Source organism: Hyla sarda, chromosome 1, assembly GCF_029499605.1.
Source record: "Hyla sarda isolate aHylSar1 chromosome 1, aHylSar1.hap1, whole genome shotgun sequence".
Lineage (NCBI taxonomy): Eukaryota > Metazoa > Chordata > Amphibia > Anura > Hylidae > Hyla > Hyla sarda.
The window spans coordinates 462897894-462913023 of record NC_079189.1 but is presented as its reverse complement, the minus strand read 5'-3'; the positions used below and the strand labels follow the sequence as shown (position 1 = coordinate 462913023).

Here is a 15130-nt window from a genome sequence, read left to right as displayed (position 1 = left end):
AAATGGTGGTCCTGAAAAGGCATCTAACCCCAAATTCAAGTCCCAAGGGGGAACGGTAGGTCTTGATAGAGGATTTAATCTTGTAGCCTGAGAAATAAAACATTTAACTAAGATATCTGCTAACTTGCAGTTAAAAAAAAGAAATTAAGAGCTGAAATTTCTACTTTAACCCCTTAACGACCACGGATGTAAATGTACGTCCTGGTTTGGTGGGACTTCGTGCACCAGGACGTACATTTATGTCCTGTGTATGACCGCGGCATCGGAACGGTGCTCGCGTCCTACACGGCAGGTTCCGGCTGCTATCATCAGCCGGGGACCCACCCTTAATGGCCGACATCCGCGATCGCGCGGATGTCCGCCATTAACCCCTCAGATGCCATGATCAATACAGATCACAGCATCTGCGGGAGTGCGGTACTTTAAATGGATGATCGGATCGCCCGCAGCGATCCGATCATCCAGCATGGCGGACCGGAGGTCCCCTCAGCTGGCTCCCGGGGTCTTCTGCTCTGGTCTGAGATCGAGCAGATCAGAGCAGAAGATCACCGATAATACTGATCGGTGCTATGTCCTATGCATAGCACTGCACAGTATTAGCAATCAAAGGATTGTTATAGATAGTCCCCTATAGGGACATAAAAAATGTCTAAAAAAAAAAGTTGAAAAATGTAAAAAGTTCCGGACGCCGGGCAGGTGATTTCTTCAGGCATTTAGCCCTGCTTCGGGCAAGCAGCGTTAAATGCCGGAAGAATTCACACAGGTCCGCTCACACTGTTACTGTACTTACATCTCCCTGCAGCAGTCTATAATGAGACTTCCTTGCGGGGATGCGCGCGATTGGTGATGTCATCACATACGCAGCTCAGGACGCTGACATCCCGTGCGGCGCCTATCGCGCGCATCCCCGCAAGGAAGTCTCGTTATTGACTGCTGCAGGGAGATGCAAGTACAGTAACAGTGTGAGCGGACCTGTGTGAATTCCTAATATGAGGGCCTGCCCGATCACCTTCATGTTGTAGGAATAAGCACAGCCAATATATCCATCACTGGGGATTAAAGAAAAAAAAAAAATCTTGAAAAAACTGGTTTATTTTGTTGGAGGGAGGGTGACAGTCCCCATTCATACTGCATTTCTGCAGTATAGGTGTCTGTTATGTCAAAAAAGCATGCCAATGTATACTATAGCAGACTCATTCAGAAACGAATGGAGCTGCTACAGTATGCGCCAGTATCACTTTTTTGACGTGATGCTGACGGATACCTCTAACATACTGCTGAAATGTAGTATGAACAGGACACAGTGTAGGGTCACATAGAGCGCATCCGCAGCATATTTCACACCGCAAATGCCCCCGTCAGTGACAAGGGCGAGATCACTGTTGCGGCTAGGTAGCTCAGTGTGTCCACTCCTGAGTGCCGGCAGGAAATCCGCCGCTATGAGTGGACACACAAAGCTACCCCGCCGCAGCAGGGAGCTCATTATTGTGACGGCTGGCGGGCATCCGCAGCATGTAATATGCTGCGGATGTGCGCTGGGTGATCCTACACATTATGCATTTTTATTTTTTTATTATATTTAATCATTATTTTAATTTTTTTTTATACACTTATTGTTTCTACATTTTTATTTATTTATTTTATATTATTTTTTTCACACTTAAAAATAAAAAAAATAAAAAAACAGCCAATAACCAGGACAAATTAGGGGGTCCTTGTAAAGACCCCCGGCTGCCCAGGTAACCAGCAGCACCCGAGATCATTGCGGGGTGCTACAGGAGAGAGACAGACAAAACTCCTTACAGTTCGTGGTCACTTCCAACTGCGGCTGTAAGGGTTAAACTGCCTGCCTGCTGGGGATCACACTCAGCACCCCGCGATCACGCTGCGGGGTGCTGCAGGGGTGACAGAGGGAGCTCCCTCCCTCTGTCAAAACACTTAGAGCCCCCGGTCACTTCCGACCGGGCTGTAAGGGTTAAACTGCCGAGACAGAAGTTTACTTTGGTCCCGGCAGTGCGGCAGGGTCCCAGCTGTGTGTTACAGCCGAGTCCCTGCCGCGATCTTGTGGGTGCACTGGAAAGCACCAACGAGAGCCATGGACCTGCATACTCGTCCAGGTGCGGGAACGTGCATCCCCCCTGGACGTGTTAAATTTCCTATTTCCTACCTCTGATTAGGCTTTCTGGATTGTTTTTGCTATGAAAGACATCAGGGGAATGACCCTGAGTGGAAAACCCTTTCTTCCTATCAGAAGCCTTCTCTAGTACTTCGTCTAAAACGGGGCGTCTAAGATCTAAGGATTGTATGGTCTGGTTAACAAGATGGGTTTGTAATTGTGAAACCCAGACTCTTAGCGACTCATGTAGCAGCTACATTGGTTCTAATAGAAGCTGTGGCCGCCTCCCAGGTCTTTTTGATAAAGAACTCAGCTTTTTTGTAAATTGGGTCAGACAGGGTTCCTAGATCCTCAAAAGGCAAGGTGGAATTTTGTGTCATTTTAGCCACCGGGGCATCAATTAATGGTGCAGTATCCCATGCAGGGATGTAGAATTCCTATTGCCCGACACCCAGGACATGCAGTTCAGGGGCCCGGGAAGGTGAATTTTTCCGAGCCTTAGCCCGGCTTCGGGCAAGTAGGGTCAGACCTGACCAGCACGGCGGCACTCAGCAGTCTGTATGGAGGGGGCTCCGGACTCGTGCCTGCTCCATACTCTGCAGACCCTGGCTGTTCTCAGTAGCTGGGGGCCGCCACTAATAGCCAGCATGCGGTGATCGCCGCGGCTGGCTATTAACCTTTAAATCGCCACTGTCAAAGCTGAAAGCAGATTCTAAAGTGACATGTGAATGCTCCCTGGTGGGCTAGTGGGGTGGATCCGCCCCCGCAGCGCGATCCCGAGGGGGCGATTCACTAAAGAGGTAAACGGAGGGCTTACCACTGTTCCCTGCTGTCCCATGGCTCTGTCTTCGATAGAGCCTGGCTGGACTAGGCTCCATCAATGGATCGCAGAGCACACAGATCAATGGAGTTCAATAGAATTCTATTGATTTGTATGAGGAATCTAATTATTTCTCATAAAAGTCTAATAAAGTGTAAAAAAAAATAAAAAATCCTTATCAATTATTTGCCTGATACTTTTATGTAAATTGAATGTACGAGACTTCTTGGGGCCCAAGCCTTCATAAAGGGAGTCTTCGGCTGTGCCCGGCACTACGGGCTCTCATCAAGCTTAGTCGTTAGGCGGATTGCTTTATGGAGCTGATCAGTATCATCTGCAGAAAAGAGCCATTTGGATATAAATTTTTCCTGCTCTTTATCAGAGGAAGAATATAGAGTAAGATTTTCCTCTTGAACACTAGGGGAACTGGAAATAGCAGGGGTGACCACAGAGGAGGCTGAAGCACCCACATTCCTGACAACTCCTAGTCCTTTAAAAGGGATGAATCTATCTCCTCTCGGATCATTACTCTTAGGTTGCTAGCAATTGCAGAAGATTCCTGGGCCATTTCAATACAGGCTGCACATATAGATTATTTATAGGCAGGATCTAACGGCTTCCTACATTCTGCACATTATTAGGGTACGTTAACACTAAGGAATTCCACAGGCAGAATTCCCCAAGTGGAATTCCGTGGTGTGAACTTAAGATTAGTGTGAACGGGTCGCGAGACTCACACTGCGGAATTTCAGCGGCGGACAAATCCACTGCTGAAATTGTTCCGCGCAAAGAAAGAACATGTTCATTCTTTGTGCGGATTCCGTCAGCACTGCACAGCCGCCAATGGTGACGAAGTATTTTCGGCGGCTGCCAGACGGAACCTCCGCTCACTTCCGCAGTGTGAACGCACCTTTATGGTTTTAGAAGAAGACTTCTTGTTACCCTACAAAACATCCTAACACCAGGAAGCAGCAAGAGCAGCGGCAAACAGTGAGGCCGGTTCCTTAGCAACGGAGGACGAAGGAAAGTTAAAGTTTGTTTTTTAATATTTGCAGCCCGGCCATCCGGGATCCGGCTGTTAATCACAGCTGGAGTCCCGCCGCAGCTGCCGGAGCTGCGATTGCGCTGGTCCCGGCAGCATTAACAATCCTGATCACGGCATCTATGGTGTTGACAGGGGAAGTGCTCTCCCCCTGTTCTCCAGAGGCTGGATCGCACAGGCTGTAGTGTCTGCAGCTCATCAGGTTATACTGTACGAATGTATGGCAGCATAGTATAACCTGTAAAAAAATGTAATAAAAAGTTCTTCAATATAAGTATGAAGTGTAAAAAAATATTTAAAAAATGCCCCTTTCCCAATAAAAGCCCTGTATTATCACCAAAAAAGATCAAAAACACAAATCATATACATAATAGGTATTGCCACTTCCATAATGACGTGTACTATAAAACTATCATGTAAATTATCCTGCACGGTGAACGACTAAGGGTACGTTCCTACACGGCGTATTTGCTGCGTATTTGCTGCTGCGTATTTTATTTTCTCTGTTGAAGTCAATGGGTAGGAAAATACGCAGCACCAAATACGCAGCAAATACGCAGCAAAATACGCCGTGTGGGAACGTACCCTTAAAAAACATTTTTAAAAAAGTGCAAAATTCGCCAATTTTGGTACAAATAGCGGAATAAAAAAAGATCAAAAGGTAGCACAAAAATGATACCATTAAAAAGTGCAGCTCATCCTGCAAAAAAAAAAAAGCAGTTACTCAATGGCATCGGACGAAAAATAAAAAAGTTACGGCTGTTGGAGAATGAATGGCAGAAAAATAATTTTGCTCAGAAAAGGAAAAAACATAGAAAGCTATATAAAATGGGTATCGCCATTATCGTACTGACCCACAGAATAAATATAACATCACTTTTACCGCACAGTGTACACTAGAAAAAAAATTATAAAAACGCCAGAAATTTTCCAGTTTTTCACAATATTTTCAAGTTTTTCACAAAACTGTGTCAACAAAAATGCACGACTTATATAAAGTATGCTATGTCACGAAAAAACAGTCTCAGAATCTATCTGCTCAGAAAAAGCGTTCTAAAGTGGTTACCATTTAAAGACATACATGTCAAATTTAATGTAAAGAGACTGGTCATAGAAGTAAAAAATGGGTCCGTCCTTAAGGGGTTAACAGTCTATTTTCATAATTTGGGCATTTACTCACACAGCGATACTATACATTTATGTGTAGTTTTGTTTACATTATTTGAAAAATGGGAAAAGGGGGATTATTCTACTTTTATTAGGGAAGTGTACCATCCCAATGCTGCAGTATAATCTCCATCCAACTCCTTTCATTCAGCAAAATGCCAGCTTGTTAAAAGGTATACACCATAAAGTATTCCCTATCAACCGGATAGGAGATGTTTCTGAACATAGGGGGTCCAGTGGCTGTGATGCCCCGCAAGCTCCAGAATGGCGCCCAAACCTCAACATGCCCCTTCTTGCATTTTCTACAGGAGTGGCATTGACAGCCATGTATAGCACTTGTGCATCTCCGTGAGCATCTCTGTTTCTGCTCTGTGTGCAGACATATTCAGATGCCGTTCTGGAGATTGATGGTGGGGGGGCCCAATAGTCTCTCCCCTTGGGATCAGACACTTAACCTCTATCATGTGGATAAGGGGTACGTTTTTATATACTGAATAACAAACTTAAGTCCTAAGCATTTCCACTATACCATAGCAAAGGGGAGTATGTGTTGTGCTGTGGTTGGTCAAAAAAGTAAGGGAAAGGATGTCCTGTGTGTGCACTAGTGGAAAACAACTGAGCTCCTGTAATGGCAGATTAAATGGCAAGAATAAGAAATAGCTGTGAATGACTTTGGGGGCTCAACAGCAGTGAGAGCATTGAAAACACCTTGTCACCACTTAACCATGCAGGTTTATAAAACTCTTTTGAAACAGAAATTCTTAAATGTTATATTCCTTTTTCGCTAAAACAATTAACCTACTATAAAAAATAAGTGTGTGAACAGCCCCCTCCATAAGCTACCTTAAAGTTACAGTAATTGGTTACTTTGTAGGTGACCCCACGTCCTCTTTTAAGCATGTGTCATTTAATAAACTGACATGTCAAAGAGACACATTACAAGTTTAATCGGGACTGGGTATTGCGCTCCAGCCTATTGCTACAAAGACTCAGATTCTATAGGTAGTCATCCACTATTCCCACACCAACTCATCTGTCAGTCCTGTATAACTTCGGCACCCCGGCCTCAGCTGTAGTCTGCCATCATTCCAGCATCATTCCAGCACCCCCTCAGCTGTAGTCTGCCATCATTCCAGCACCCCCTCAGCTGTAGTCTGCCATCATTCCAGCACCCCCTCAGCTGTAGTCTGCCATCATTCCAGCACCCCCTCAGCTGTAGTCTGCCATCATTCCAGCACCCCCTCAGCTGTAGTCTGCCATCATTCCAGCACCCCAGCCTCAGCTGTAGTCTGCCATCATTCCAGCACCCCAGCCTCAGCTGTAGTCTGCCATCATTCCAGCACCCCAGCCTCAGCTGTAGTCTGCCATCATTCCAGCACCCCAGCCTCAGCTGTAGTCTGCCATCATTCCAGCACCCCAGCCTCAGCTGTAGTCTGCCATCATTCCAGCACCCCAGCCTCAGCTGTAGACTGCCATCATTCCAGCACCCCAGCCTCAGCTGTAGTCTGCCATCATTCCAGCACCCCAGCCTCAGCTGTAGTCTGCCATCATTCCAGCACCCCAGCCTCAGCTGTAGACTGCCATCATTCCGGCACCCCCTCAGCTGTAGTCTGCCATCATTCCGGCACCCCCTCAGCTGTAGTCTGCCATCATTCCGGCACCCCCTCAGCTGTAGTCCACCATCACTCCGGCACCCCCCTCAGTTGACAGTCCTCCATCACTCCGGCACCCCCTGAGCTGTAGACTGCCATCACTCCGGCACCCCCTCAGCTGTAGACTGCCATCACTCCGGCACCCCCTCAGCTGTAGTCTGCCATCACTCCGGCACCCCCTCAGCTGTAGTCTGCCATCACTCCGGCACCCCCTCAGCTGTAGTCTGCCATCACTCCGGCACCCCCTCAGCTGTAGTCTGCCATCACTCCGGCACCCCCTCAGCTGTAGTCTGCCATCACTCCGGCACCCCCTCAGCTGTAGTCTGCCATCACTCCGGCACCCCCTCAGCTGTAGTCTGCCATCACTCCGGCACCCCCTCAGCTGTAGTCTGCCATCACTCCGGCACCCCCTCAAGCTGTAGTCTGCCATCACTCCGGCACCCCCTCAAGCTGTAGTCTGCCATCACTCCGGCACCCCCTCAAGCTGTAGTCTGCCATCACTCCGGCACCCCCTCAGCTGTAGTCTGCCATCACTCCGGCACCCCCTCAGCTGTAGTCTGCCATCACTCCGGCACCCCCTCAGCTGTAGTCTGCCATCACTCCGGCACCCCCTCAGGTGTAGTCTGCCATCACTCCGGCACCCCCTCAGCTGTAGTCTGCCATCACTCCGGCACCCCCTCAGCTGTAGTCTGCCATCACTCCGGCACCCCCTCAGCTGTAGTCTGCCATCACTCCGGCACCCCCTCAAGCTGTAGTCTGCCATCACTCCGGCACCCCCTCAAGCTGTAGTCTGCCATCACTCCGGCAACCCCTCAGCTGTAGTCTGCCATCACTCCGGCACCCCTCTCAGTTGACAGTCCTCCATCACTCTGGCACCCCCTGAGCTGTAGACTGCCATCATTCCGGCACCCCCCTCAGCTGTAGTCTGCCATCACTCCGGCACCCCCTCAGCTGTAGTCTGCCATCACTCCGGCAACCCCTCAGCTGTAGTCTGCCATCACTCCGGCACCCCCTCAGCTGTAGTCTGCCATCACTCCGGCACCCCCTCAGCTGTAGTCTGCCATCACTCCGGCACCCCCTCAGCTGTAGTCTGCCATCACTCCGGCACCCCCTCAGCTGTAGTCTGCCATCACTCCGGCACCCCCTCAGCTGTAGTCTGCCATCACTCCGGCACCCCCTCAGCTGTAGTCTGCCATCACTCCGGCACCCCCTCAGCTGTAGTCTACCATAATTTCAGCACCCCCTCAGCTGTAGTCTACCATCACTCTGGCACCGCAGCCTCAGCTGTAGTCTGCCATCATTCCAGCACCCCCTCAGCTGTAGTCTGCCGTCATTCCAGCACCCCCTCAGCTGTAGTCTGCCATCATTCCAGCACCCCCTCAGCTGTAGTCTGCCATCATTCCAGCACCCCAGCCTCAGCTGTAGTCTGCCATCATTCCAGCACCCCAGCCTCAGCTGTAGTCTGCCATCATTCCAGCACCCCAGCCTCAGCTGTAGTCTGCCATCATTCCAGCACCCCAGCCTCAGCTGTAGTCTGCCATCATTCCAGCACCCCAGCCTCAGCTGTAGTCTGCCATCATTCCAGCACCCCAGCCTCAGCTGTAGTCTGCCATCATTCCAGCACCCCAGCCTCAGCTGTAGTCTGCCATCATTCCAGCACCCCAGCCTCAGCTGTAGTCTGCCATCATTCCAGCACCCCAGCCTCAGCTGTAGTCTGCCATCATTCCAGCACCCCAGCCTCAGCTGTAGTCTGCCATCATTCCAGCACCCCAGCCTCAGCTGTAGTCTGCCATCATTCCAGCACCCCAGCCTCAGCTGTAGTCTGCCATCATTCCAGCACCCCAGCCTCAGCTGTAGACTGCCATCATTCCGGCACCCCCTCAGCTGTAGTCTGCCATCATTCCGGCACCCCCTCAGCTGTAGTCTACCATCACTCCGGCACCCCCCTCAGTTGACAGTCCTCCATCACTCCGGCACCCCTTGAGCTGTAGACTGCCATCACTCCGGCACCCCCTGAGCTGTAGACTGCCATCACTCCGGCACCCCCTGAGCTGTAGACTGCCATCACTCCGGCACCCCCTCAGCTGTAGTCTGCCATCACTCCGGCACCCCCTCAGCTGTAGTCTGCCATCACTCCGGCACCCCCTCAGCTGTAGTCTGCCATCACTCCGGCAACCCCTCAGCTGTAGTCTGCCATCACTCCGGCACCCCTCTCAGTTGACAGTCCTCCATCACTCTGGCACCCCCTGAGCTGTAGACTGCCATCATTCCGGCACCCCCTCAGCTGTAGTCTACCATAATTTCAGCACCCCCTCAGCTGTAGTCTACCATCACTCTGGCACCGCAGCCTCAGCTGTAGTCTGCCATCATTCCAGCACCCCCTCAGCTGTAGTCTGCCATCATTCCAGCACCCCCTCAGCTGTAGTCTGCCATCATTCCAGCACCCCCTCAGCTGTAGTCTGCCATCATTCCAGCACCCCAGCCTCAGCTGTAGTCTGCCATCATTCCAGCACCCCAGCCTCAGCTGTAGTCTGCCATCATTCCAGCACCCCAGCCTCAGCTGTAGTCTGCCATCATTCCAGCACCCCAGCCTCAGCTGTAGTCTGCCATCATTCCAGCACCCCAGCCTCAGCTGTAGTCTGCCATCATTCCAGCACCCCAGCCTCAGCTGTAGTCTGCCATCATTCCAGCACCCCAGCCTCAGCTGTAGTCTGCCATCATTCCAGCACCCCAGCCTCAGCTGTAGTCTGCCATCATTCCAGCACCCCAGCCTCAGCTGTAGTCTGCCATCATTCCAGCACCCCAGCCTCAGCTGTAGTCTGCCATCATTCCAGCACCCCAGCCTCAGCTGTAGTCTGCCATCATTCCAGCACCCCAGCCTCAGCTGTAGTCTGCCATCATTCCAGCACCCCAGCCTCAGCTGTAGTCTGCCATCATTCCAGCACCCCAGCCTCAGCTGTAGTCTGCCATCATTCCAGCACCCCAGCCTCAGCTGTAGACTGCCATCATTCCAGCACCCCCTCAGCTGTAGACTGCCATCATTCCAGCACCCCCTCAGCTGTAGTCTGCCATCATTCCGGCACCCCCTCAGCTGTAGTCTACCATCACTCCGGCACCCCCCTCAGTTGACAGTCCTCCATCACTCCGGCACCCCTTGAGCTGTAGACTGCCATCACTCCGGCACCCCCTGAGCTGTAGACTGCCATCACTCCGGCACCCCCTCAGCTGTAGTCTGCCATCACTCCGGCACCCCCTGAGCTGTAGACTGCCATCACTCCGGCACCCCCTCAGCTGTAGTCTGCCATCACTCCGGCACCCCCTCAGCTGTAGTCTGCCATCACTCCGGCACCCCCTCAGCTGTAGTCTGCCATCACTCCGGCACCCCCTCAGCTGTAGTCTGCCATCACTCCGGCACCCCCTCAGCTGTAGTCTGCCATCACTCCGGCACCCCCTCAGCTGTAGTCTGCCATCACTCCGGCACCCCCTCAGCTGTAGTCTGCCATCACTCCGGCACCCCCTCAGCTGTAGTCTGCCATCACTCCGGCACCCCCTCAGCTGTAGTCTGCCATCACTCCGGCACCCCCTCAGCTGTAGTCTGCCATCACTCCGGCACCCCCTCAGCTGTAGTCTGCCATCACTCCGGCACCCCTTCAGCTGTAGTCTGCCATCACTCTGGCACCCCCTCAGCTGTAGTCTGCCATCACTCTGGCACCCCCTCAGCTGTAGTCTGCCATCACTCCGGCACCCCCTCAGCTGTAGTCTGCCATCATTCCAGCACCCCCTCAGCTGTAGTCTGCCATCATTCCAGCACCCCCCTCAGCTGTAGTCTGCCATCATTCCAGCACCCCCTCAGCTGTAGTCTGCCATCACTCCGGCACCCCCCTCAGTTGACAGTCCTCCATCACTCCGGCACCCCCTGAGCTGTAGTCTGCCAGCCCTCCATCACTCCGGCACCCCCTGAGTCGTAGCCTGCCAGCCCTCCATCACCACCCCATGTGTCTGTCCTCCAACACCCGTATCTGTCCCACTTCCCACCCGTCTCACATACCAGCACAGCCCGCGAACACTTCAAGCTCTTGAATCTGGCGGGCTGGAAATCCTGACGTAAGGTTGCTAGGTCACCTGACGTGACGCCCCCTCCCAGAATGCTTAGCGCTGAGGCTGCTTCCTTTGTGTTTCTACATACGGGTCCCCGCGCCCCGCCCGCGTCGTTCGGTGGACGTTGTTAGCTGTGTGACCGTCGGTGTGGGAGCAGAGTCCCGGGCTCCGTGACAGAAGGCGCGCAGGATACGCTGCTGTACATACGATGGCGGTGGGTATATACACGGACAGGCATCCAGAGGTGTAGAGCGCTCTAGAGCCGGGGGAAGATGGCCGCGGCTCCGCCATGTTCTGCGGCCTGCTCTGTGTGGGCCTTGCGCTGCTGTGTCCTTAGTCGGTGGTTTTTGGTCTCTTGCCTGCGGTATCCGACCTGTTGCTTACAGGACTCCATTATCAACCAGTTCCAGGTGGTTTAGGGGGAGTTTTAGTCACTGTAGGTTCGTCTTCGTGATGTATTTTTCACAACAAAGTCGTCTGTTACTGTAGTAAACACTGTACAACATAAATAAATATATACACGCTATTATCTCGCACAGCTATTTATTGTATATTTTATAACTTAAGATTGTGGCAGTGTTCACATTTTGTTAGATTTTTGTTTAGTGTAGTTCAAGATGTTCTTTAGAATTCCTTTTGGAATTTTCATAGCAGTGAAATTAGAGAAAAAAAAAAAACACTGCAAAAATACCACAAAAAGCATTACCTTACAAAAGCTTTCCTGTTCAGAAAAGTGCAATTCATGACAAGTGTCTACTACAATGCTCCTATTTTATAGGGGATATTATACTCTTGTATCTTACCAGCCTTTGGGCCTCATTCACACAGCAATATTTTGCATCAGAGTTTTAAACTCAAAACTAAAAATGGATCCATAAGATAAAACGAGTGCAAACTATACTTTTCTGTTATTGTTCCTCGCTGCTTTAGGTTTATTATAATACTGCTACATGGGAGTGATCTTATGTTGATGTTGCACTTGTTGCATGTCTGTTTTTCTTTCAGTGTTACACTCTGGAAAGAAATTTATCAAACCTTGTGCAGAGGAAAAGTTGACGATAGTTACTACTGATTGCTTTTTTTTAACCCCCTTCCTGCCATAGGGCATATGTATACATCCTATCTTCTGACATGTTGCCTCAATAGGATGTATGCATATGTCCTATTGATCTCCTGCTCTGTATGATGCGCTGTTGGAGATTGGCAATGGGATCCTGCTGCAGCTGTTGAGACCGGGATCGCGTCGGTCTTGGCAGCATTAACTCCATAGGTGCCACGATGCCCTGTTTCCCAAAGGTTGCGGGGTCCTGATGGTTGCCATGGCTACAAAGGAGACTATATACAAATGACCTTTGACAGCTTCTGGCCTGCTGTCTGCCTAGTGTGGCAGCCTGTGAGGTCCATAGGCTGGATTGCGCAGGTGGACTGTCAGTGTAATACTGACTGTTATGCTGTGTTAATGTACAGATGTAGCGGTAAAAAGTGTAAAAATATTTTTTTTCAATAAATTATGTGTAAAAAGAAAATTAAATAAATGGCCTTTTCCCGATAATTAACTTTTTTTTTTTTTCCTGTGGGATCTGACAGGTACGCTTTAAAAGGGTTAATTTTAAAAGGCCTCTGAAAAATGAAAGAAGCAATCTGGTTACTATGGGCAACTGTTATGTCCACATCACAATTAGAGCCTGTTTTGAAGGCTTAAATTGCTTTTTTATTTATTTTTTTGTACTTAGTAAACCTTTTATATGAATTATTGTAGTCTGATATACTATTCCACGCTACAAAAGGAATCTCTGAGGCCAAGTACACTTTATCAGGTAAATTAATCCGTATAGATACAGTCATACATTTAGGCTCAGATTTCAGGCAAACTGTCTTACTTGTCCAAAGCAATGAATCACTTTAGCTGTTGTTGGCAAACCAGATAAATCTGGGCCTCAGTGTATACACTTGGGGGGGACATTTTTGAAGGGTGGTGTAGGTGAAAGATTTTTCTACACCTGTAATTTGTGAGGTGGTAATGTGTATGTGCAGCAAATGTATTAACCCCTTAACAACAATGGACGTAAGTGTGTCATGGTGCCGTGGCACTTAAAGGAGATATCCAATAGTGAAAAATCTGAAAATAAGTACCTGCCACAGGTTAGACCTTGACTCCATGATGCCACCGCACTTTTCATTATATGTCACCCCATCCCCTTTGTATGCTATGCCACTGTGAAAATACTGTGTGAAAGCACTTCCTGGTTATTGTGCCTGATCTCCCATCATCCTCTTCACTCTGAAAAAAATTACCTCCTCTCAAGTCTGTAACATAATGTACACCCCCAAAGCCTGCCCATATCACGCCCTACTGTGCTAACTCTCTGCCCTTCTTATTGCTTACAGCTCCTCCTCCTCCAGCTGTTGCAAATCTACAACTCCCAGCATGCCCAAAGTCTGTCAGGGCGTGCTGGGAGTTGTAGTTTTGCAACAGCTGGAAACACTAGCATACATACACATAACAGGGACTAAAACTCCCAGCATGTCATTCAGCAGATCCTCCCCTGCAGTCTATGCATCCCCAGCCCTGTAATATGTCTCCTTCACACATGTCCTACCTAACCTCCCCCCATGCAAACTTGAAACCTCCCCATGATAAGTTAGGTCCTGTGTAAACAGAGCTGGGAGGGGAGGAGCTGTGTATGTCCTCATTCTCCCCCTCACACTTCTCCTGGCTTACAGCAGGGCACCCATGTGACCAGGCTCAAGCAGGAGTGCTGTGATTGGTTCAGTGTGTGAGTGCTGTGATTGGTGAGCACTCACATATTGAGAACTATGAGGAAAGGAATGACGAGCTGACCACAGGCTGTAGAAGAAGTGTAGGTCGAGATGCTGGATTTTGCAGCGCTTCCTGTCTAGAGAGAAAAGAGAAATCACTGAAAAAGGTACTTTCCCTTCCAGATGGGTTATGTGAGTATATTACAAAGTTATATAACTTTTTAAACTGTTGCTAACTGTATAGAATTTTTCACCATTGGACTACTCCTTTAACGCACCATGGCATTCATTTATTCACCGCCATGCCCGCGAGCACCGTACCGGTGATCGCATCATGCACTGCAGGTCCCGGCTGCCTTCCAGTAATGGCGGACATCCGCGATCGCACGTATGTCCACCATTAACCCCTTAGATGCCGTGATGAATACAGATTGCAGCAGTGCGGTACTTTTAAATGGATGATCAGATCACCCGCAGTGCTGCTGCGGGGATCTGATCATCCATAATGGCGGGCAGAGGTCCCCTCACCTGCCTCCGTCTGTCTCCAGGGGTCTTCTGCTCTGGTCTGAGATGGAGCAGACCAGAGCAGAAGATCAACGATAACACTGATCAGCTGATGCCCTATGCATAGCACTGAACAGTATTAGCAATCAAATGATTGCTATAAATAGTCCCCTATGTCATTTTTACCATAGTGTACACCGTGAAAATAAGACCTTCCAAAATTGCGGTTTTCTTTTCAATTTTCCCACATAAATAATATTTTATGGGTTTGTGATGTACATTTTATGGTAAAATAAGTGATGTCATTACAAAGTAAAATTTGTTGATGCAAAAAAACAAGCCCTCATATGGGTCTGTGGATGGAAATATAAAATATATATAACATTTTTGGAAATATAAAAAATATTAAATGATTTTTAGAAGGCGAGGAGGAAAAAAACTAAAATGACAAAATAAAATTGGCCTGTCCTCAAGGCCAAAATGGGCCTGGTCCTTAAGGGGTTAAAGGTTGTATGGCATATGAGATATATATGGTGCTAGTACAAGCCAGGTGAGGGCTGGTGCAGGTTTGCAACAGGACTATGGCATAGCTACACATAACGGTAAAACCAATTATAAATTCCACCCCAGCAGATTTTCTGGTGTAAATGCCAAATGGTGGTTGTAAATGTCATATGATCCTTACCAGCACTACTTTAACCCCTTAAGGACCGGGGGTTTTTCCGTTTTTGCATTTTCGTTTTTTGCTCCTTGCCTTTAAAAAATCATAACTCTTTCAATTTTGCACCTAAAAATCCATATGATGGCTTATTTTTTGCGCCACCAATTCTACTTTGTAATGACGTCAGTCATTGTGCCCAAAAATCTACGGTGAAACGGGAAAAAAAATCATTGTGAGACAAAATTGAAAAAAAAAACGCCATTTTGTAACTTTTGGGGGCTTCCGTTTCTACGTAGTAAATTTTTCGGTA

General features: G+C 49.1%; 2 protein-coding genes across 2 annotated transcripts in view; one reads left to right on the top strand and one right to left on the bottom strand.

Annotated features, from left to right (window-relative positions):
• KNTC1 (kinetochore associated 1) overlaps positions 1-10955 on the bottom strand; it is a 242213-nt gene extending 231258 nt beyond the window's left edge. Inside the window, exon 1 of the mRNA XM_056535369.1 lies at positions 10846-10955. The gene's annotated coding sequence lies outside the window, so the exon portion shown is untranslated. The remainder of the gene's footprint in view (positions 1-10845) is intronic.
• The window catches only part of RSRC2 (arginine and serine rich coiled-coil 2), a 28219-nt gene continuing 24043 nt past the window's right edge, over positions 10955-15130 (top strand). The window contains exon 1 of the mRNA XM_056535336.1: positions 10955-11109. Within this exon, the coding sequence (XP_056391311.1) occupies positions 11104-11109 (6 nt within the window). The 5' untranslated portion in view covers positions 10955-11103. The remainder of the gene's footprint in view (positions 11110-15130) is intronic.